The sequence below is a fragment of the Macaca nemestrina genome, chromosome 2, assembly GCF_043159975.1.
Source record: "Macaca nemestrina isolate mMacNem1 chromosome 2, mMacNem.hap1, whole genome shotgun sequence".
Taxonomy (NCBI): Eukaryota; Metazoa; Chordata; class Mammalia; order Primates; family Cercopithecidae; genus Macaca; species Macaca nemestrina.
The window spans coordinates 98,299,949-98,324,825 of record NC_092126.1 but is presented as its reverse complement, the minus strand read 5'-3'; the positions used below and the strand labels follow the sequence as shown (position 1 = coordinate 98,324,825).

General features: G+C 38.5%; 1 protein-coding gene and 1 pseudogene across 3 annotated transcripts in view; both read left to right on the top strand.

The window, feature by feature from the left end:
- LOC105480141 (enoyl-CoA hydratase and 3-hydroxyacyl CoA dehydrogenase) overlaps nt 1-24,877 on the top strand; it is a 71,094-nt gene that overhangs the window by 5,173 nt on the left and 41,044 nt on the right. For 2 of the 3 annotated variants that reach the window (XM_011738650.2, XM_011738652.2), the window contains 2 exons: nt 19,610-19,782; nt 24,196-24,307. In XM_011738650.2, coding sequence (XP_011736952.2) covers nt 19,610-19,782; nt 24,196-24,307 — 285 coding nt within the window. Of the gene's footprint in view, nt 1-19,609; nt 19,783-19,923; nt 20,285-24,195; nt 24,308-24,877 lie in introns of those variants that run through there. The other variant, XM_011738653.2, reaches the window with a different exon arrangement.
- Nucleotides 3-4,884, top strand: LOC105480140 (eukaryotic translation initiation factor 2 subunit 2 pseudogene; annotated as a pseudogene).

Genomic DNA, 24,877 nt, shown 5'->3' with positions numbered 1-24,877 from the left:
AGTCTAACCCTTTCCCACTATCTCTGGAATCCAACCACAGACTGAGACCAATACTACATTAGCTGTGCTTGTGAGTAATAACTTAGTGTAGGTAATGGAAATGACAGACTTGAGTGAGAATGAGAAACATTGTGGAGAAAGGGACTGGAATTACAAGAGAGACCCAGAGAAGACTTTGGGCTTAGTCTCTTTTATAGTGGATTGGGGTTTTAGAGTATATTTAGTTCCAGACTTGATGGCTGTTATACACTTACTGATATATACCTGCATTGCATGTATCTCCACCACATATGGGCTTGGGCAAATCTCTTTAACCTCCTGAACCTCAATTTCTCTATCTATAAAGTAGGAACAATAATATCTATTTTAAGGGGTTTTTGTGACATTAAATGAGATAACATATCTGAAAGCCTCTACTACAGTACCTATACACAGAAGATGGTCAATAAACGTTACTGTTTAATTCACACAGAGTCTTATAATAGAATTCATTTTTCTTCTGATAGTCACCCATCTCAGTGACAATGGCACTGTTTTATTGGGTTATTGTGTGAAGATGCAAAATTATTGACAAAATATGGCAAAAGTATTTTGAAATGGTGATTTATTCAATGGTATATATGGCATCTTTTCCTTAATGAATACATTATACCCTTTAACAAAAGTCACATGGATATGGGGGCCTATTCAACCTTACTGTAGCCAGAGAAATTTAATGTGTGTTAATGGTAGCCTGAAAAGACACAGATGTTAGAATCATGGCAATAAATAAATATAAAAATGTGAATCATTATAATATTACCATTTATCTTGCCTGTTATGTGCTAGTACCATGTAGGTTATTTATTATAATAAAAGTAATAGTATTTTTAAACACATTCTATTTTAATTCTCAGTTAGTCCTACAATCCTCATTTACAGGTAAGAAGATATTTTGAGCCTGGAAGAGATTAATATAATGTCCCAAACCTTAACCAGTTATTAAATAGCTTACTCACTGTTTGGAAACTTAAGGTTTGGCACCCAAGATGATGACAATGATGCATGGAAAGAGTGATCAGAATGATAAAGAACTTGATATTTCTTTGTAAGAAAGAAGGTAGATGAGAGAATGCAATTAGAGTTCGGAGGCAGAAAAAATTATTCTTCTAAAAAAGTATTAGGGATTATGAAACTTGGCTTAATGCATGTACATAGAACAATGCACCCCAAAATGGGAGAATATAGATTCTTCTGAAATACATCTGGAACATTTACAAAAATTGACTAGATACTGAATTATAAAATCTTATTTAAATAAATTTCATTAAGAATATATTATCTGACAATAATGCAATTAAGCTAGAAATCAATAACAAAATATAACTAGTAATTCTCATATGTTTGGAAGTTAATTTCCAATATCCTCTGAGTAAAAACAGAAATAATGGAATTTAGAAAAAATTGGGAACTGAATGGCAATGCAAACATAATATAAAACTTGAGGGATGCAGCTCAAATAAAACTTACCAAGAAATTTATAGCTTTAAAAATATATATTAGAAAAGAAAAAAGGCTGAAATGTAATGAGTTAAGTATTTATATAAAGGAACTGACTAACAGTAAAATATACCCTAATCAAGTAGAAGAAAGGAAATAATAAAGAGGAGAAATTAATGAAATAGAAAACATTTGAATCAAGAGGAACAACAATGTCAGTTTTTTGAGACTAATACAATTCACAAACTCTGGAGAGATTGAAGGAGAAGATAAGGCACAAACAATGCATATGAAGAATGATGAAAGGGATATCATTGCAGATACTATAGCCTTTAAGAAAGATAATGGCCCTTTGTCTGATGCAAGAGCCTAGTGCAGTGGTGGGAGAGGTATTGGCAGGAGCAGCACTGCTGCGGGGCCTGGGGGTGACCTGTCTGACATCTCGTCCATGCTGAGCCCACTGGAGCCGCATCCATGTCTGGGGACAAGATGATTTTTGATCCTACTATGAGCAAGAAGAAAAGATGAAGAAGAAGTCTTTTATGTTAGATGAGGAAGGGGATACCCAAACAGAGGAAATGCAGCCTTCAGAAACAAAAGTCTGGAGCCAGAGCCAACTGAGGACAAAAATTTGGAAGCTGATGATGAGGACAGTAGGAAAAAAGATGCTTCTGATGATCTAGATGACTAGAACTTCTTTAATCAAAAGAAAAAAGAAAAAAACAAAAAAGATGTTTGATGTTGATGACGCTGAAGAAGATGTAAAGGATCTTAAGATTGTAAGTGATGTTCAAGGACCAGCTGAACCAGAGCATGACCTTGACATTATGCTTGGCAAGAAAAAGAAGACTGTCAAGTACCCAGATGAGGATGAAATACTAGGAAAAGATGAAGCTCTAGAAGATGAAGACAGCAAAAAAGATGATGGTATCTCATTCAGTAATCAGACAGGCCCTGCTTGGGTAGGCTCAGAAGGAGACTACACGTAAGAGGAGCTGCTGAATCATGTGTTCAACATCATAAGGGAAAAGAATTCAGATACGGTTGCTGGGGAGAAAAAGAAATTCATTATGAAACCTCCGCAGGTCGTCCGAGTAGGAACCAAGAAAACTTCTTTTGTCAACTTTACAGATATCTGTAAACTATTACATCATCAGCACACTTGCATTTTTGTTGGCTGAATTGGGTACAAGTGGTTCTATAGGTGGTAATAAGCAACTTGTAAAGGAAGATTCCAACAGAAACATATAGAAAATGTCTTACGAAGGTTTATCAAGGAATGTGTTGTTTGTCACACATGCAGATCACTGGACACAATCCTGCAGAAGGACATGCAACTTTTATTTCCTACAGTGTGAAACTTGTCATTCTAGATGTTCTATTGCCAGTATCAAAACCGGCTTTCAGACTGTCATGGGCAAGCGAGCACAGCTCCGTGCCAAAGCTAACTAATTTGCTAATCACTGATTTTTCAAAGCATGTTGTAGAGATGTGGCTAGACTGGTTTGCCATCAGAGTGGATATACCATTGTATTAAAAACAAGATTAAAAAGCTGCCAAGTTCTTTGGCTAGTGGTTGGTTGGTCTGAAATCCTTGCAAGACACTGATGCTCAAGCTGTTGACATACTTATAGCCTACTTTAACACCTGTCAGAGAAACGTGATATGAGGTAAGGAGGTGCTTTTTAAAAATCATTCATAGACTTCTGTAAAATGCAAGATAAATCAAAGTTATCATAACAGTGAAAAAAGAAAGATAATGAAAATATTATGAACATGTAAAAAATGACTTCTCAAAATTAACTCAAGAAGAAATAGAAAACCCAAATAGTTCTGTAATCGTTAAAGAAATTCAATCAGTAATCAAAAATCTCACCAAGTAAATACTTGACCCAGAAGACTCCATTGGCAAGGTCTACTGTAAAGTCAAGGAAAATATTCCAATTTTACATAAACATTTTAGAGAATCAAAAAAGTGGGGACACTTTCTCTATTAGTTTCCTAGAGCACCATAACAAATTGCCACAAACTAAATGGCTAAAAACAACAGAAATCTATTCTCTCATAGCTCTGGAGGATAGAAGTTTGTAATCATGATATCAGCAGGGTCATTCTTCCTCTATTTTCTTTAGGGAAGAGTCATTCCTTGCCTCTTCTAGCTTCTTATGGTTGTTAGGAATCCTTGGCCTATGGATGCATCACTCCAGTCTCACTTTAATCACATGGCTTCCTTTCTTCCACGTCTAAATTTTCCTGATCTTCAATAGGCCTACCCTAACCCAGCATGACCTTATCTTAATTTGATGACATCTGCAAAGACCTTATTTCCAAATGTCACACTCACAGCTTCTGGGTGAACACTATTCAACTCAGTACACTTCCCAACTCATTTCTTGAGGCAGCATACCCTTGATACTAACACCTGACAAGGACAGTATGGAAAAGAAAAATTACAGGCTAATTTCATTTATAAATGTAGATATAAAAATCTTAGTGTAAATTGAGACAACAAAGCAACTAGGTAATAACATTATGACGGGAACAAAACCTCATATATCAATATTAACCTTGAACATAAATGGCCTAAATACTCCTCTTAAAGATATAGACTGGCAAATTGGATTAAAAAAAAAAAGAAACTAATCGTTTTCTGCCCACAAGTGACACCCTTTGGTAAAGACACACATAAACTCAAAGGAGTGGAAAAAGATACATCATGCAAACAGAAAACAAAAATGAGCAGTAGTAGCTATACTTATGTTAGATAAAGCAGATTTTAAATCAACAACAATAATTTATTATATAATGATAAAGGGTTCAATACAAGAAGAAGGTATAGCTGTCTTAAAAATATATGCATCCCAAAATGGACAATCCAGATTTATAAAACAAATACTACTTAACCTAAGAAAAGAGATAGACAGCAATACAATAATAAGGGAAGACTTCAAAACCCTACTGACAGCACTAGACAATGATTAAGGCAGAAAATCAGCAAATAAACTATGGACTTAAACTAGACTTTAGACCAAGTGGACCTAATAGACATTTATAGAACATTCTATGCAACAACTGCAAAATACACATTTTTCTCATTTGTGCATGGGACATTCTGTGCATAGAACATTCTCCAAAATAAATCATATGTTTGGCCATAAATCTCAACAAATTCAAAAAAATCTAAATCACATCAAATATCTTTTCATATTATAGTGGAATAAAAGTAGAAATCAGTAGCAAGAGGAACTCTCAAAACTCTACAAATATATGGGAACTAAACAACTTGCTCCTGAATGTTCATTAGGTAAATGAGGAAATCAAGGCAGAAATTTTTTTAAAATATAGAAAGATCTTAAAGTTGCAACCTGATGTTGCACCTCAAGGAACTGGAAAAACAAGAACAAACCAAACCCAGAGCTAGCAGAAGAAAAGAAACAAAGATCTGAGCAGAACTGAATGAGATTGAGACAAAAATAATAATAATGAGGATTAAGGATCATCATGGTGGACGGGAGGCAGGACTAGATTGCAGCTCTGACTTGGATGGACAGAGCAGCATGCAGAGGCTCACATTGTGAATTTTAGCTCCAGAATGACTACAGAATAAATCAGGAATCCCAAGAGGACCCACAGACCCTCTGAAAGAAGCAGACTGCTCCTGCAGGACACAGGATACATCCCAAATACTGTGAGTGCCCAAACTGCAGAAATGGGAAAGGGAGATCCTCCATTCCCGAACACACACCCCCACTGGGGAAACTGAAGGTCTAGTTTGTGGGAGAACATCCTTACCTTACCTGGAGCTGAGTCAATTTAGAGAGCCTTATGAAATACAGGGGTAGAGGATGCAGCGGGAAAGGCCCTCGGAGCTTGCTGGGTCCCTAAGCAGGCTGTTCCTGCCTGACATCATAGAGATCCTTTCAGAGGGTGGCCAGAGTCTTGGGGAAAACACCACAGAGAGAAGGAAGTCTCCAGCCGAATTTTGTAACAATTTGAGCTAGTCTAGAAGCCTCCTGGCCAGAACTCGGGGGAGGGTGTGAATCTGGAGTGCAGACTCCACAGGCAGGGGAAAAACTAAAGCCTTTATGCAGCTTGGAGGTGGGTAGCCTGGGGCAAGTTGTTAGCCCTGCTTGCCCACTGCCTGGAAACAGACTTGGTGCTGTTATATGGGGAGTGAGACCGGCTCTTGGATTGTGTGGGAGCTGGGTGAGGCCTGAGACTGCCAACTTTCCTCCACTTCCCTTACAACCTACATGACTCAGCAGAGGCAGCCATAATCCTTTTAGGTACATGACTCCAGTGACCGGGGAATCTCACCTCAATCCCCCACAGCAGCCACAGAAAGACCCGCCTAAGGAGAGTCTCAGCTCAGACACGCCTAGCTCTGCCCCCACCTGATGGGCCTTCCTTTTCTACCCTGGTAGCTGAAGACAAAGGGCATATACTCTTGGGAGTTCTAGGGCCCCATCAACTACCGGTTCCTCTCCATAATACCACAGCTGATGCTCTCTGGAAAGTGCCACCTCCCAGCAGGAGGCCAACCAGCACAAAAATAGAGCATCAAACCACCGAAGCTAAGAACCCTCACAGAGTCCATTTCACCCCCCCTGCCACCTCCACCAGAACAGGTGCTGGTATCCTTGGCTGAGGGATGTCCACAGACAGTTCACATCACAGGACTCTGTGCAGACAACCCCCAATACCAGCCCAGAGCCTGGTAGATTTTCTGGGTGGCTAAATCCAGAAGAGTGACGACAATCTCCAGCTCAGCTCTCAGGAAGCCACATCTGTAGGAAAAGGGGGAGAATACTACATCAAGAGAACACCCCATGGGACAAAAGAATCTGAACAACAGCCTTCAGCCCTAGACCTTCCCTCTGACAGAGACTACCCTAATGAAAAGGAACCAGAAAACCAACTCTGGTAATATGACAAAACAAGGCTCTGTAACACACCCCAAAATCACATTAACTCACCAGCAATGGATCCAAACGAAGAAGAAATCCCTGATTTACCTGAAAAAGAATTCAGGAGGTTAGTTATTAAGCTGATCAGGGAGGCACCAGAGAAAGGTAAAGCCCAATGCAAGGAAATACAAAAAAAAAATACAAGAAGTGAAGGGAGAAATATTCAAGGAAATGGATAGCATGAAGAAAAAACAATCAAAAATTCAGGAAACACTGGATGCACTTATAGAAATGCAAAATGCTCTGGAAAGTCTCAGCAATAGAATTGAGCAAGTAGAAGGAAGAAATTCAGAGCTTGAAGACAAGGTCTTTGAATTAATCCAATCCAACAAGACAAAAAAGAATAAGAAAATATGAACAAAGCCTCCAAGAAGTTTTGGATTATGTTAAACAACCAAACCTAAGAATAATGAGTGTCATGGAGGAAGAACAGAAATCTAGAAGTTTGGAAAATGTATTTGGGGGAATAATTGAGGAAAACTTGCCTGGGCTTGCTAGAAATCTAGACATCTAAATACAAGAAGCACAAAGAACACCTGGGAAATTCATCGCAAAAAGTTCATCACCTGGGCACATTGTCTTCAGGTTACCTAAAGTTAAGACAAAGGAAAGAGTCTTAAGAGACGTGAGACAAAAGTACCAAGTAACCTATAAAGGAAAACCTATCATATTAACAGCAGGTTTGTCAGCAGAAACCTTACAAGCTAGAAGGGTATGGGGCTCTCTATCTGCAGCCCCATCAAACAAAACAATTGTCAGTCAAGAATTTTTTATTCAGCAAAACTAAGCATCCTATATGAAGGAAAGATACAGTCTTTTTCAGACAAACAAATGCTGAGGGAATTCACCATTACCAAGCCACCACTGTAAGAACTGCTAAAAGGAGCTCTGAATCTTGAAACAAATCCTGGAAACACATCAAAATAGAACCTCTTTAAAACATAAATTACACGGGACCTATAAAACAAAAATACAAGTTAAAAAGCAAAAAACAAAACACCAAAGAAACCAAGGTACACAGGTGACAAATAGCATGATGAAGGCAACGGTACCTCACATCTCAATACTAACATTGAATGTAAATGGCCTAAATACTCCACTTGAGATATCCAGAACTGCAGGATGGATAAGAACTCACCAACCAACTATCTGCTGCTTTCAGGAGACTCACCTAACACATAAGCACTTACATAAACTTAAAGGGGTGGAAAAAGGCATTTCATGCAAATGGATACTAAAAGCAAGCAGGGGTAGCTATTCTTATATCAGACAAAACAAACTTTAAAGCAACAGCTGTTAAAAGAGACAAAAAGGGACATGATATAATGGTAAAAGGCATTGCCCAACAGGAAGATGTCACAATCCTAAACATATGTGCATCTAACACTGGAGCTCCTAAATTTATAAAACAATTACTAATAGACCTAAGAAATGAGATAGACAGCAACACAATAATAGTGGGGGACTTCAGTACTCCACTGACAGCACTAGACAGGTCATCAAGACAGAAAGTCAACAAAGAAACAATGGATTCAAACTATACTTTGGAACAAATGGACTTAACAGATTTACACAGAACATTTCATCCAACAACCACAGAATACACATTCTATTCAACTGTGCATAGAACTTTCTCCAAGATAGACCGTATTATAGGCCACAAAATGAGCCTCAGTACATTTAAGGAAATTGAAATTATATCAAGCACTCTCTCAGACCGCAGTGGAATAAAACAGGGAATCAACTCTAAAAGGAACCTTCAACCATGCAAATATATGGAAATTAAATAACCTGCTCCTGAATGGTCATTGGGTCAAAAACAAAAGATGGAAATGAAAACATTTTTTGAACTGAATGACAATAATGATACAACATATCAATACCTCTGGGATACAGCAAAGGCAATGCTAAGAGGAAAGTTCATATCCCTAAATGCCTGTATCAAAAAGACTGAAAGAGCACAAACTGACATTGTAAGGTCACAATGCCTCAAGGAACTAGAGAAACAAGAACAAACCAAACCCAAACCCAGCAGAAGAAAAGAAGTAACCACGATCAGAGCAGAACTACATGAAGTGGAACCAACCCCCCAAAAATATATGAAAGATACATGAAACAAAAAGCTGGTTCTTTGAAAAGATTTAAAAAAATGATAGACCATTAGTAAGATTAACCAAGAAGAGAGAAAATCCAAATAACCTCATGAAGAAATGAAACAGGAGATATTACAGTTGACACCACTGAAATACAAGGCTACTATGAACACTTTTACATACATAAACTAGAAAACCTAGAAGAGATGGATAAATTCCTGAAAAAATGCAACCCTTCTAGCTTAAATCAGGAAGAATTACATACCCAGAACAGATCAGTAAATTACCAACTAAGAAAAAGTCCAGGACCAGATGAATTCACAGCAGAATTCTGCCAGACATTCAAAGACAAATTGGTACCAATCCTTTTATTATTATTATTATTTCTTTAAAAAAAATGGGATATATGTACAGAACGTGCAGATTTGTTACTTAGGTATACATGTGCATGGTGGTTTGCTGCACCTATTGACCTGTCCTCTAAGTTCCCCCCCTTTTTATGTTCAACTCCCACTTATCAGTGAGAACATGCAGTATTTGGTTTTCTGTTCGTGTGTTAGTTTGCTGAGGATGATGGCTTCCAGCTTCATCCATGTCCCTGCAGAGGACATGATCTCATCCCTTTTTATGGCTGCATAGTATTCCATTCCAAGTCAACAAAAATATGCAATGGGAAGGGACATGCTATTCAGTAAATGGTGCTGGGAAAATTGGAGAGCCATATGCAGAAGAATGAAGCTGGACCCCTATCTTACACCATATACAAAAATTAATTCAAGATGGATTAAAGATTTAAGTGTAAGATCTGAAATCAAAAAAATACCTGGATGAATACTTAGGAAAAACTCTTTTGGACATTGGCCTAGGCAAATAATTTTGACTAAGGCCTCAAATGCAACAAAAACAAAAATAGACGAACGCGACTTAATTAAACTAAGAGCTTCTGCACAGCAAAAGAAATAATCAGCAGAGTAAACAGACAACCTACAGAATGGGAGAAAATATTTGCGAACTATGCATCTGACAAAGGACTAATATCCAGAATCTATAAGGAACTCAAACAACTCAGCAAGGAAAAACCAATTTACCCCATTAAAAAGTGGACATTGTCTTTTGGTTATATATACTTAAAAAATTTTTTTGAAGTACACATAGGACATATACATTTGCCAAAACAAGACACACAAGTGGCCAATAAACATGAAAAAATTCTCAACATCACAAATCATCAGAGAAATGTAAATCAAAACTGCAATGAGATATCTCACACCACTTAGAGTGGCTATTATTAAAAAGTAAAACAAGAACATGTTGGCAAGGATACAGAGAAAAGGGAATGCTTATACACTGTTATTTGGAATGGAAATTGGTACAACCTTTATGGAAAAACAGTATGGAGATTTCTCAAAGAATTAAAAACAGAACTATCATTTGACCCAGCAATCCAACTACTGGAGATCCATCCAAAGGAACATAAATTCTTATATCAAAAGATAACTATACTCATATGTTTATCACAGCACTGTTAATGATAGCAAAGTCATGGAATCAACCCAAGAGTCTATCAATGGTTGATTAGATAAAGAAAACCATAGCATACTACACAGCCATAAAAAAGAATGATATTACGTCTTTACTTAGGCCATTATCCTAAGTAAAATAGCTCAGAAATAGAAAATCAAATACCACATATTCTCACTTATAAGTGGGAGCTATTATGAAGGAATAACTGTCAGGGAAATAAAGGGAGAGCTAAACAATGGGAACACATGGACATACAGAGGGAAATAATATACACAGGCACCTTCAAAAGGGCAAGGAGGTTGGGGTGAGGGTTGAAAAGTTACCAAGTGACACAGCATTCACTGTTTGGGTGATAGGCACACCAAAAACCCAAACCTCACCATTATGCAATATATCTGTGTAACAAACCTGTACATGTACCCCCTGAATCTATAAAAATAATTTTAAATAATCTTAGTGTATTGTGAAGCTGACTCTAACAACATATAAAAAGTATAATATATCACTTTTGTCCTAGAAATATCAGATTGGTTGTACACTAGATTAATGAAATTCATCCCATTAAAGATTAAAAAGAAAAATTATATGATTATGTCGAGATGTACAAAAAAACATTCTGTAACATTTGACGTGCATTACGAAGAAACATTCTTAGTAAATGAGGTACATAAAGAAAATGCCGTAATCAGGCAAAAGGTATCCATTTTGAAAAATCTACAGGAAACCAACAAAATGGCGAATTGAAAGCTTTCCTTATGAGAAAGGAACAAGACAAAGCTGACTGCTCTCACCATTTCTTTTGCATTGTATTCAAGGTTTTTGATAACCCAGTAAAGCTAGTAAAAGAAAGAAAAGGTATAAGGAATGAAAAAGAAGGAACAAAACTTAATTATTCAGAAGATACAATAATGTTTGTAGAAAATCAAAATAATCTATTAAAATTGTTAGAATTCATAAGAAAATTTAGCTGTTTTGCTGGATATAAAATCAATATCCCAAAGTTAATTGGATTTTGGTGTGCTGGAAATAATTAAAAAGTGAAATCACTACACTGTGCTTTGGTTTTCCAAAAATTGGGATACTAACCTTCTGCTATAAGTAGAAGAATATAGTATAGCTTTTAAGAATGTGGGGTTTGTAGTCAAATTACCTAAGTTTAAATCCCTATTCCACAAGTTATTAGTCATATGTCTGAAGTAGTCACTTGCCTCAAAGCATTAACTTCCTTACCTGTAAAATGGGAATTGTTATGCTGCTTTACTTAGGTGTTATGAAAATTAAATGAGACAGTATATGAAACTGCTTAGCACAGTGCTTGATGCATTTATCCAATAACTGTTTATTTCTGTTATTATCTAAAAAACCATCTCAATCTAAAGCTACAGGAATGATAGGCTTGAGACTTAGATTGAAATTGATTTTGTTTCTCTAGAACCAAAAGGAATTGAAAACACAAAACAAAACACTGTACTAGAGAGTGAAATATAATGAATTGGTAAGAAAAAAGCATAACTCGTGGATCGCTGCTAGATGAGGAACAGGTAGCGAAAAGAGAAAAAAAGATGAATAGGCTAGATATAAAATAATTAATTTTTAAAACTTGTACCAAGCTTAGTGGGTTTTTTTTTTTTTTTTTTTATACTTTAAGTTCTAGGGAACATGTGTACGACGTGCAGGTTTGTTACATATGTATACATGTGCCATGTTGATGTGCTTCACCCGTTAACTCATCATTTACATTAGGTGTAGCTCCTAATGCTATCCCTCCCCCTACCCCCACCCCACAATAGGACCCGGTGTGTGATGCTCCCCTTCCTGTGTCAAAGTGATCTCATTGTTCAATTCCCACCTATGAGTGAGAACATGCGGTATTTGGTTTTCTGTTCTTGCGATAGTTTGCTGAGAATGATGGTTTCCAGCTGCATCCACGTCCCTACAAAGGACACAAACTCATCCTTTTTTATGGCTGCATAGTATTCCATGGTGTACATGTGCCACATTTTCTTAATCCAGTCTGTCACTGATGGACATTTGGGTTGATTCCAAGTCTTTGCTATTGTGAATAGTGCCGCAATAAACATATGTGTGCATGTGTCTTTATAGCAGCATGACTTATAATCCTTTGGGTGTATGCCCGGTAATGGGATGGCTGGGTCAAATGGTATTTCTAGTTCTAGATCCTTGAGGAATCGCCACACTGTTTTCCACAGTGGTTGAACTAATTTACCGTCCCACCAACAGTGTAAAAGTGTTCCTATTTCTCCACATCCTCTCCAGCACCTGTTGTTTCCTGATTTTTTAATGATTGCCATTCTAACTGGTGTGAGATGGTATCTCATTGTGGTTTTGATTTGCATTTCTCTGATGGCCAGTGATGATGAGCATTTTTTCATGTGTCTGTTGGCTGTATGAATGTCTTCTTTTGAGAAGTGTCTGTTCATATCCTTTGCCCACTTTTTGATGAGGTTGTTTGTTTTTTTCTTGTAGATTTGGTTGAGTTCTTTATAGGTTCTGGATATTAGCACTTTGTCAGAAGAGTAGATTGTAATAATTTTCTCCCATTCTGTAGGTTGCCTGTTCACTCTGATAGTAGTGTCTTTTGCTGTGCAGAAGCTCTTTAGTTTAATTAGATCCCATTTGTCAATTTTGGCTTTTGTTGCCATTGCTGTTGGTGTTTTACACATGAAGTCCTTGCCCATGCCTATGTCCTGAATGGTATTACCTAGGTTTTCTTCTAGGGTTTTTATGGTATTAGGTCTAACATTTAAGTCTCTAATCCATCTTGAATTAATTTTCATAGAAGGAGTAAGGAAAGGATCCAGTTTCAGCTTTCTACTTATGGCTAGCCAATTTTCCCAGCACCATTTATTAAATAGGGAATCCTTTCCCCATTTCTTGTTTTTCTCAGGTTTGTCAAAGATCAGATGGCTGTAGATGTGTGGTATTATTTCTGAGGACTCTGTTCTGTTCCATTGGTCTATATCTCTGTTTTGGTACCAGTACCCATGCTGTTTTGTTTACTGTAACCTTGTAGTATAGTTTGAAGTCAGGTAGCATGATGCCTCCAGCTTTGTTCTTTTTGCTTAGGATTGTCTTGGCAATGCGGGCTCTTTTTTGGTTCTATATGAACTTTAAAGCAGTTTTTCCAATTCTGTGAAGAAAGTCATTGGTATCTTAATGGGGATGGCATTGAATCTATAAATTACCTTGGGCAGTATGGCCATTTTCACGATATTGATTCTTCCTATCCATGAGCATGGTATGTTCTTCCATTTGTTTGTATCCTCTTTTATTTCACTGAGCAGTGGTTTGTAGTTCTCCTTGAAGAGGTCCTTTACATCCCTTGTAAGTTGGATTCCTAGGTATTTTATTCTCTTTGAAGCTATTGTGAATGGAAGTTCATTCATGATTTGGCTCTCTGTTTGTCTGTTACTGGTGTATAAGAATGCTTGTGATTTTTGCACGTTGATTTTGTATCCTGAGACTTTGCTGAAATTGCTTATCAGCTTAAGGAGATTTTGGGCTGAGACGATGGGCTTTTCTAAATATACAATCATGTCATCTGCAAACAGGGACAGTTTGACTTCTTCTTTTCCTAACTGAATACCCTTGATTTCTTTCTCTTGCCTGATTGCCCTAGCCAGAACTTCCAACACTATGTTGAATAGGAGTGGTGAGTGAGGGCATCCCTGTCTTCTGCCAGTTTTCAAAGGGAATGCTTCCAGTTTTTGCCCATTCAGTATGATATTGGCTGTGGGTTTGTCATAAATAGCTCTGATTATTTTGAGATACGTTCCATCAATACCGAATTTATTGAGAGTTTTTAGCATGAAGGGCTGTTGAATTTTGTCAAAGGCCTTTTCTGCATCTATTGAGATAATCATTTGGTTTTTGTCTTTGGTTCTGTTTATATGCTGGATTATGTTTATTGATTTGCATATGTTGAACCAGCCTTGCATCCCAGGGATGAAGCCCACTTGATCATGGTGGATATGCTTTTTGATGTGCTGCGGATTTGGTTTGCCAGTATTTTCTTGAGGATTTTTGCATTGATGTTCATCAGGGATATTGGTCTAAAATTGTCTTTCTTTGTTGTATCTCTGTCAGGCTCTGGTATCAGGATGATGTTGGCCTCGTAAAATGAGTTAGGGAGGATTCCCTCTTTTTCTGTTGATTGGAATAGTTTCAGAAGGAATGGTACCAACTCCTCCTTGTACCTCTGGTAGAATTTGGCTGTGAATCCGTCTGGTCCTGGATTTTTTTTGGTTGGTAGGCTATTAATTGTTGCCTCAATTCCAGAGCCTGCTATTCATCTATTCAGGGATTCAACTTCTTCCTGGTTTAGTCTTGGGGTACTGTAAGTGTCCAGGAAATTATCCATTTCTTCTAGGTTTTCTAGTTTATTTGCGTAGAGGTGTTTATAGTATTCTCTGATGGTAGTTTGTATTTCTGTGGGGTCAGTGGTGATATCCCCTTTATCATTTTTTATTGCGTCTATTTGATTCTTCTCTCTTTTCTTCTTTATTAGTCTTGCTAGTGGTCTATCAATTTGGTTGATCTTTTCAAAAAACCAACTCCTGGATTCATTGATTTTTTGGAGGGTTTTTTGTGTCTCTATCTCCCTCAGTTCTGCTATGATCTTAGTTATTTCTTGCCTTCTGCTAGCTTTTGAATGTGTTTGCTCTTGCTTCTCTAGTCCTTTTAATTGTGATGTTAGAGTGTCAATTTTAGATCTTTCCTGCTTTCTCTTGTGGGCATTTAGTGCTATAAATTTCCCTCTACACACTGCTTTAAATGTATCCCAGAGATTCTGGTATGTTGTGTCTCTGTTCTCATTGGTTTCAAAGAACGTCTTTATTTCTGCCTTCATTTCGTGATGTACCCAGTAGTCATTCAGGAGCAGGTTGTTCAGTTTCCATGTAGTTGAGCGGTTTTGATTGAGTTTCTTAGTCCTGAGTTCTAGTTTAGTTGCACTGTTGTCTGAGAGACAGTTTGTTATAATTTCTGTTCTTTTACATTTGCTGAGGAGTGCTTTACTTCCAACTATGTGGTCAGTTTTGGAATAAGTGTAATGTGGTGCTGAGAAGAGTGTATATTCTGTTGATTTGGGGTGGAGAGTTCTGTAGATGTCTATTAGGTCTGCTTGGTGCAGAGTTGAGTTCAATTCCTGGATATCCTTGTTAACTTTCTGTCTCGTTGATCTATCTAACATTGACAGTGGGGTGTTAAAGTCTCCCATTATTATTGTATGGGAGTCTAAGTCTCTTTGTAAGCCTCTAAGGACTTGCTTTATGAATCTGGGTGCTCCTGTATTGGGTGCATATATATTTAGGATAGTTAGCTCTTGCTGATGAATTGATCCCTTTACCATTATGTAATGGCCTTCTTTGTCCCTTTTGATCTTTGATGGTTTAAAGTCTGTTTTATCAGAGACTAGGATTGCAGTGCCTGCTTTTTTTGTTTGTTTGTTTGTTTTCCATTTGCTTAGTAGATGTTCCTCCATCCCTTTATTTTGAGCCTATGTGTGTCTGCATGTGAGATGGGTCTCCTGAATATAGTAAACTGATGGGTCTTGACTCTTTATCCAATTTGCCAGCCTGTGTCTTTTAATTGGACCATTTAGTCCATTTACATTTAAAGTTAATATTGTTATGTGTGAACTTGATCCTGTCATTATGATGTTAGCTGGTTATTTTGCTCGCTAGTTGATACAGTTTCTTCCTAGCATCGATGGACTTTACATTTTGACATGTTTTTGCAATGGCTGGTACCTATTGTTCCTTTCCATGTTTAGTGCTTCCTTCAGGATCTCTCATAGGGCAGGCCTGGTGGTGACAAAAATCTCTAAGCATTTGCTTGTCTGTAAAGGATTTTATTTCTCCCTCACTTATGAAACTTAGTTTGGCTGGATATGAAATTCTGGGTTTAAAATTCTTTTCTTTAAGAATGTTGAATATTGGCCCCCACTCTCTTCTGGCTTGGAGAGTTTCTGCTGAGAGATCTGCTGTTAGTCTGATGGGCTTCCCTTTGTGGGTAACCCGACCTTTCTGTCTGGCTGCCCTTAACATTTTTTCCTTCATTTCAACTTTGATGAATCTGACAATTATGTGTCTTGGAGTTGCTCTTCTTGAGGAGTATCTTTGTGGCATTCTCTGTATTTCCTGAATTTGAATGTTGGCCTGCCTTACTAGGTTGGGGAAGTTCTCCTGAATGATATGCTGCAGAGTATTTTCCAACTTGGTTCCATTTTCCCCGTCACTTTCAGGCACACCAATCAGACGTAGATTTGGTCTTTTCACATAATCCCATATTTCTTGGAGGCTTTGTTCATTTCTTTTTACTCTTTTTTCTCCACACTTCTGTTCTTGTTTTGTTTCATTCATTTAGTCTTCAATCGCTGATACTCTTTCTTCCAGTTGATCGACTCAGTTACTGAAGCTTGTGCATTTGTCATGTATTTCTCATGTTATGGTTTTCATCTCTATCAGTTCTTTTAAGGTCTTCTCTGCATTGGTTATTCTAATTATCCATTCATCCATTATTTTTTGAAGGTTTTTAGTTTCTTTGCACTGGTTACGTAGTTCCTCCTTTAGCTCTGAGAAGTTTGATTGACTGAAGCCTTCTTCTCTCAACTCGTCAAAGTCATTCTACGTCCAGCTTTGTTCCGTTGCTGGCGATGAGCTGCGTTCCTTTGGAGGGGGGAGATGTGCTCTGATTTTTTGAATTTCCAACTTTTCTGCACTGCTTTTTCCCCATCTTTGTTGTTTTATCTACCTTTGGTCTTTGATGATGGTGATGTACTGATGGGGTTTTCGTGTGGGTGTCGTTTCTGTTTGTTAGTTTTCCTTCTAACAGTCAGGACCCTCAGCTGTAGGTCTGTTGGAGTTTGCTTGAGGTCCACTCCAGACCCTGTTTGCCTGGGTATCAGCAGTGGAGGCTGCAGAAGATAGAATATTGCTGAACAGCAAGTGTTGCTGTCTCATTCTTGTTCTGGAAGCTTCGTCTCAGGGGTGTACCCCACCGTGTGAGGTGTGAGGTGTCAGTCTGTACCTAGTGGGGGATGTCTCTCAGTTAGGCTACTCAGGGGTCAGGGACCCACTTGAGCAGGCAGTCTGTCCGTTCTTAGATCTCAACCTCCATGCTGGGAAATCCACTGCTCTCTTCAAAGCTATCAGACAGGGGCATTTACCTCTGCTGAGGTTTCTGCTGCTTTTTGTTTAGCTATGCCCTGTCCCCAGAGGAGTAGTCTACAGAGGCAGGCCGACCTCCTTGTGCTGCAGTGGGCTCCACCCAATTCGAGCTTCCCAGTGGCTTTGTTTACCTACTTGGGCCTCAGCAATGGTGGGTGCCCCTCCCCCAGCCTTGCTGCCACCTTGCAGTTAGATCTCAGATTTCTGTGCTAGCAATGAGGGAGGCTTCGTAGGTGTGGGACCCTCCGGGCCAGGTGTGGGATATAATCTCTTGGTGTGCCATTTGCTAAGACCCTTGGTAAAGCGCAGTATCAGGGTGGGAGTTACCCGATTTTCCAGGTGTTGTGTGTCTCAGTTTCCCTTGGCTAGGCAAAGAGATTCCCTTCCCCCTTGCACTTTCTAGGTGAGGCGATTTCTTCAGCTCTCACTGGTCGGGCTGCACCAGCTGACTAGCACTGATTGTCCGGCACTCCCCATTGAGATGAACCTGGTACCTCAGTTGAAAATGCAGAAATCATCTGTCTTCTGTGTCACTCACACTGGGAGCTGGAGGCTGGAGCTCTTCCTATTCGGCCATCTTGGGTGTGCCCAACGGGGTTTTTTTTTTTTTAATTTTAATTTTAATTTTTTTTTAGATGGAGTCTTGCTCTGTCACCCAGCCTGGAGTGCAGTGGCGCAATCTCGGCTCACTGCAAGCTCTGGCTCCCAGGTTCCTCCATTCTCCTGCCTCAGCCTCCTGAGTAGCTGGGACTATAGGTGCTCGCCACCACACCTGGCTAATTTTTTTGGTATTTTTAGTAGAGACAGGGTTTCACTGTGTTTGCCAGGATGGTCTCGATCTCCCAACCTCTTGATTCACCCACCTCGGCCTCCCACAGTGCTGGGATTACAGGTGTGAGCCACCATGCTTGGCCTAGTGTTTTCAAGGAATAGATAATGCTGTAGGAAAAAGCTTACTATGTATAATATTATATGAAAATAGGAAAATATAAAAATGATTTTACAGTATGCTCTAAATCAGCTGTCCTCAACCTTTTTGGTACCAGGGACTGGTTTCATGGAAGACAGTTTTTCCATGGACAGGGGTAGGGGGTGGGGGTGCAGTCCTTGGAGAGTAGGGGGGCAGGGATGGTTCGGGGATGAAACTGTTTCACCTCAGATCATCAGGCATTAGATTCTCATAAGGAGAGCACAACCTAGATCCCTTACTTGTGCAGTTCACAATAGGGTTCACGCTCCTGTGAGAATTTAATGCCACTACTAATCTGACAGAAGGCAGAGCTCAGGTGGTAATGCCCACTCACTCATGTGGAAAAAAACTAAGAATTCCCCAAAATATTAAATTATGGCTGTATGGTGATATTTAGGGTGATCTTCATGTTGTTTTTAATTTTGTGTGGTTTTCAAGTTTTCCATAATATATGTTATTTTTATAATCAGGAAAAGCAATAAATATTATTTTTATTTTATTTATTTATTTTTTTGAGACGGAGTCTTTCTCTGTCACTCAGGCTGGAGTGCCGTGATGCAATCTTGGCTCACTGCAAGCTCTGGTTCCCGGGTTCACACCATTCTCCTGCCTCAGCCTCCTGAGAAGCTGGGACTACAGACACCCGCCACCACGCCCAGCTAATTTTTTGTATGTTTTAGTAGAGACGGGGTTTCACCATGTTAGCCAGGATGGTCTCAAACTCCAGACCTCAAGTGATCTGCCCGCCTCAGCCTCCCAAAGTGCTGGGATTACAGGCATGAGCCACCACACCCGGCCAATAAATATTATTTTTATTGAAGATAAAAATCTATTACAAAAACATAATTCTAAGCTGATTGACTAACGTATAACTCATAAATATGTATATATGTTACCCTGATATTTGATATTGTAATGACTCATGCCCTTAACAAAGATATGGAGCTAAGTTGCTGTGAATAGGGTTGATTAACAATATCACATATACGAAAATGAGAGGGGCTGACTCAATCTCAGAATAATGATCTTTGGAGGAGAATCTCTATTCCCCTTTTCTGAGATTCTTAATTTTTTTAAAGATAGAATTACTACTTACTATATGGAAAGATAGATTTTAGAAAATTACAGAATTTCTGGTAAAGATTTGAGGATTTTCTCTCATAGCATTCTACATTCTCCAATATACTTGTTTTCAGCCAAGGATGAAGTGTAAGGGCCCAAAGAGGTCTGAGACTTTTTAAGAGTCATCAGGAACTCTTAAAAAAAAATTAAGAAATAAATAAAAGAAATTAAAAAAAATTTTTAAGAGTATCAGGTAACTTATTGCTATATAACAATGCCCATGTATTTCTCAACTCTGTTTTCTCCTTGTCTTTGTGCCCTTAGGTGCTGATATTCATGGCTTCAGTGCTCCTAGGACATTTGGCTTAACACTGGGACATGTAGTAGATGAAATACAGAGAAATGTGAAGCCTGTGGTGGCAGCAATCCAAGGCATGGCTTTTGGAGGGGGACTAGAGCTGGCCCTGGGCTGTCACTATAGGATTGCCCATACAGAGGTAACAACCAAGGCTCTATATAGTGGCTGATGTGTGGGGCTTTTCTTTAGGGAAAACTCTAAATGTAGTCATACGTATTAGAGGTTATTATTTTATTTTATTTATTTATCTTTTGAGATGGAGTCTCACTCTGTCTTCCAGACTGGAGTGCAGTGGTGTGATCTCGACTCCCTGCAACCTCCACCTCCCGAGTTCAAGCAGTTCTCCTGCCTCAGCCTCCTGAGAAGCTGGGACTACAGACACGCTACCATGCCCAGCAAATTTTTGTATTTTTAGTAGAGACAGGGTTTCACCATGTTGACCAGGCTGGTCTCAAACTCCTGACCTCAGGTGACCACCTGCCTCAGCTTCCCAAAGTGCTTGGATTACAGGCATGAGCACTGGACCCAGCCCAGAGGTGATAATTTTGAATGCTTAGCTTCCTGATTAACCACTTCAGCTGTTATGTACCAGTACAATGGTACTAATTGTTAAAATGTTCAAACACTTCACTTCCATTCTGGTAAGTAAACACCTGCTGCTGTGAGCCCTCTGTCTCCTTATTTCCCTTAACCTTAGCCCTAGGGCCTTTCTATGATCCATCAACTATAGGGGAACTCCTGAGTCAATAGAGAGCCCCAAGACTCTACCTCCAGTACTATGACCCATATCAGGTTTCATTGATGCAGTGCTCATGCAGTATGACGTATTAAATATGTTGGCTGTCACTTCTAAGTATACATTTAAATACTTCTTTGATAACTCAAAGATTTCTGTTTCATGGTCCCTTATAATTATCAGTACCTAATAAGATGAATTTCTATTGGAAAATAGCACAAAACTAGTAAATATGGGGAAATTTCTGGAAATAGATTTAACTTAGGCTATTAGACAAGTTAGATGAGGTCTATGATACCACTGCGTATCGCGGTATATATAATGGTAGCATTTTTGTAATTAATATATTTTTCTAATGATAAAAATAATGTTCATTATTCTACTAAACTAGAAAACATAAGAAAGTATACAGATGTAAACTAAAATCATAATAAACTCACAGTTCAGAAATAACCCCTATTAACATTCTATTTCATTCTAGTCTTTTTTGTATGTAATTTTTTTCTTAGTTTCTTTTTCCTTTGAAAAACATCCTTTAAAAAAAAAGGACATTGGCCAGTGCAGTGGCTCGTGCCTGTAATCCCAGCACTTTGAGAGGCTGAGCTGGGCAGATCACAAGGTCAGGAGATCGAGACCATCCTGGCCAACATGATGAAACCCCGTTGCTACTAAAGATACAAAAATTAGCTGGGCATGCTGGCATGCGCCTGTAGTCCCAGCTACTCAGGAGGCTGAGGCAGGAGAATCACTTGAACCTGGGAGGTGGAGGTTGCAGTAAGCTGAGATCGCGCCATTGCACTCCAGCCTGGTGACAGAACGAGTCTCCATCTCAAAACAAACAACAACCAAAAAAACCACATTTGGGTTTTTATTGTATTTAGTTTATACTGTATTTTTATACTATCATATTTAACCCATTATTACATATTCTTTACTCTGCCAATCTCTGTCTTTTGATTAGAGAACTTAATACACTTATATTTAATGTAATTACTGATAAGGAAGAACATACTTCTGCCATTTTGCTATTTGTTTTCTATGCTTTTTGGTTTTTTTGTTCAATTCTTCCGTTACTGCTTGCATTTGTGTTAAATGGAAAAGTGTACCCTTGTAACTTTCTTGCTGTTTATTTTACTATATATATTTTTAGTTATTTTCTTAGTGGTGGTTAACTTGGTGATTACAATTAGCATCTTAATTTATGACAATCTGGTTCAGATTATTACTGAATTTTAATAATATACAAAAAATTTGCTCCTCTGTAGCCTCCATGACTTGCCCCTTTATGCTATTATTGTCATAAGTTATATCTTTATAAGTTATGTACCGCTTAACATAGATTTATCATTATTGCTTTACACAGTGGTCCTAAATCAGATAAGAAAAAGAAGAATTACAAGTGAAAAATACATTATTACTGTCTTTTCTGTTTACCCATGTAGTTACTCTTTATCAGTGTTCTTTATTTCTTCATGTGAATTCAAGTTACTGTCTAGTGTCTTTTCATTACAGCCTGAAGTATTTCTTATAGGGCAAATATACCAACAACAACATCAGTTTTTCTTTATCTGGAAATGTGTTAATTTTGCCTTCATTTTCAAAGGATAGTTTTGTTCAATAGAGAATTCTTGACTGACGGTTGTTTTCTTTCAGCACTTTGTATATGTCATTTCATGCCTTCTGACCTCTGTGGCTTCTGAAGAGAAATCATGTTAATCTTCTGGTAAATATTCTTTAAAAATATCATTATAGCCTGAGCACAGTGACTCACGCCTGTAATCCCAACACTTTGGGAGGCTGAGGCAGGCGGATCACCTGAGGTCAGGAGTTCAAGACCAGCCTGACCAACATGGAGAAACCCCGTCTTTACTAAAAATACAAAATTAGCTGGGCGTGGTGGCACATGCCTGTAATCCCAGCTACTCAGGAGGCTGAGGCAGGAGAATCACTTGAACCCGGGAGACGGAAGTTGCAGTGAGCCGAGATTGCACCATTGCACTCCAGCCTGGGCAACAAGAGCGAAACTCTGTCTCAAAAAAAAAAAAAAAAAAAATCATTGTAAGTGGTGGCATAATATTCGATCATATAGCTATACAAGTATTTATTTAACCATTTCCCAATGGTGTTTTAAGTTTTATAAATGCTTATAAATAAATACACATATATGTCCTAAGTGCTCCTTTTCTGTATCCCTCTTACCATAACCTTCTGCACCCTGAGTGCAGATCTGAGTTTCTAGCAATAAGTAAAGAGGTAGAGATGGGCAGTGATAGAAAGAATGGTGATTGACTGTTAGGAAAACCTCATGTAAGAGAGACCTCACATATGTGAGGTGTTTTGGAACTGCTGAAATTACAATCTGGGCAAATGGCAGTCTGCATTTAAGTACCCTCTTCTCACCCTTGTACCTGTAAATGGCTAACAGATCCTTAGCCACTTTTAAATGGAATGGCCAAGAAAGGCAATGTCATGAAGGACTCAAGCTCACCTTCTTGTCTGGACTGAGATTACTGTCTGACTTTCTTTAAAAAAAAAAAAACAGCCTTTTTGAGATGTAATTTGCATACCATACAATTAAAGTGTACAATCCAATGGTATATGAGTATATTCTCAGAGTTGTGCAACCATTATCATAGTAAATTTTAGAACATTTTATCACCCCAAAAAGAAACCTTGTAACTTTTAGCGGTAATCCTCCATCACCTTCTCCTGCTATCCTAAACACCCACTAATCTACTTTCTGTCTCTATAGATTTGCCTATTCTGGATATTTCATATAAACAGAATCATACAATATGTGGTCTCCTGTGATTGACTTTGTTTTTAGCATGTTTTCAAGGTTCATCCACGTTGTAGCATGAATCAGTTCTTTATGAATATTGCTGAATAATATTCCATTGTATGGATGTACCACCTTTCATTTATCCACTAATCATTGATGAACATTTGGGCTGCTTCTACTTTTTTGGCTTTTATGAACCATGATGCCATGAAAATTTGTATACAAGATTTTTGTGGGCATATGTTTTCATTTCTCTTGGGCATATACCCATGAATGGATTTGATGGGTCATATGGTAACTTTGTGTTTAACATTTAAGGAACTGCCAGATTGTTTTCCAAAGTGTCTACTCTGTTTTATATTCCCCCTAGCAATGTATGAGGGTTCTGTATTCTCCGTATCCTCTCCAACACCTGTTATTGTCTGTCATTTTTTTAAATAGCCGTCTTAGTTGGTATAAAGTGTTATCTTGTGGTTTTGATTTGAATTCCTCTGATGGCTAATGATATTGAGCATCTTTTCAAGTGCTTACTGGCCATTTGTAGCTCTTCTTTGGAGAAATGTCTATCCAGATCCTTTGCCCTTTTTGACTGGTTACTTGTCTTTTATTATTGATTTGTAAAGTTCTTTATATATTCCAGATAGAAATCCTATATCAGATATATAATTTGTAAGTATTCGCTCCCATTCTGTGCGTTGTCTTTTCACTTTCTGTTGTTTCCTGATTCTTGCAGGACTCCAGAAAGTTGTTTCCAGAGAATATTATTTTTGTTGGCTGAGACAGGTCATAATACAGTCAGAGAATAAATGTGTAAGAAGCTAAAAATGTGTTTCAACATGAAGAGTTAGGGACAGCACAGCTCTGTTTATGCTGTTAATTAAAGAAAAGGATGTGCACTGATTTGCCCTGTAGAAATCTTGCTGAATTCAATGAAACTATGCTTTTGAGAATACAGGAAATCCAGGGAAATGCTTGCCTCAACTCTGAACATACCATCTCATTCTAATGGCCTTTATGCCTTCAATCTTTGATAGGCCCAAGTTGGCTTACCAGAAGTTACACTGGGACTTCTCCCTGGTGCAAGAGGAACCCAGCTTCTCCCCAGACTCATTGGAGTTCCTGCTGCACTTGACTTAATTACCTCAGGTCAGTATAGACCTTGGGAACAACTGTCTAGATTAGTGTGAAGAATTGGACTAGGATTTAGAAAAATTCTGGCTTGACTACCTACTCCCTATTGTGAAAGCATTCCTGGACTTCTTGGCCTGGTCAATTTTCTGATTTGTAATATGGAGAAATACCTTTCTGAGTTTCTCAGATGTTATCATGAAGATCAAATGTGAGAATCTTTTTTTTTTTTTTTTTTTTTTTTTTTTTTTTTTTGAGACGGAGTCTGGCTCTGTCGCCCGGGCTGGAGTGCGGTGGCCGGATCTCAGCTCACTGCAAGCTCCGCCTCCCGGGTTTACGCCATTCTCCTGCCTCAGCCTCCCGAGTAGCTGGGACTACAGGCGCCCGCCGCCTCGCCCGGCTAGTTTTTTGTATTTTTTAGTAGAGACGGGGTTTCACCGTGTTCGCCAGGATGGTCTCGATCTCCTGACCTCGTGATCCGCCCGTCTCGGCCTCCCAAAGTGCTGGGATTACAGGCTTGAGCCACCGCGCCCGGCCCAAATGTGAGAATCTTTTAAATGAAAGTGCATGTGAAGAGCAAATCAAATT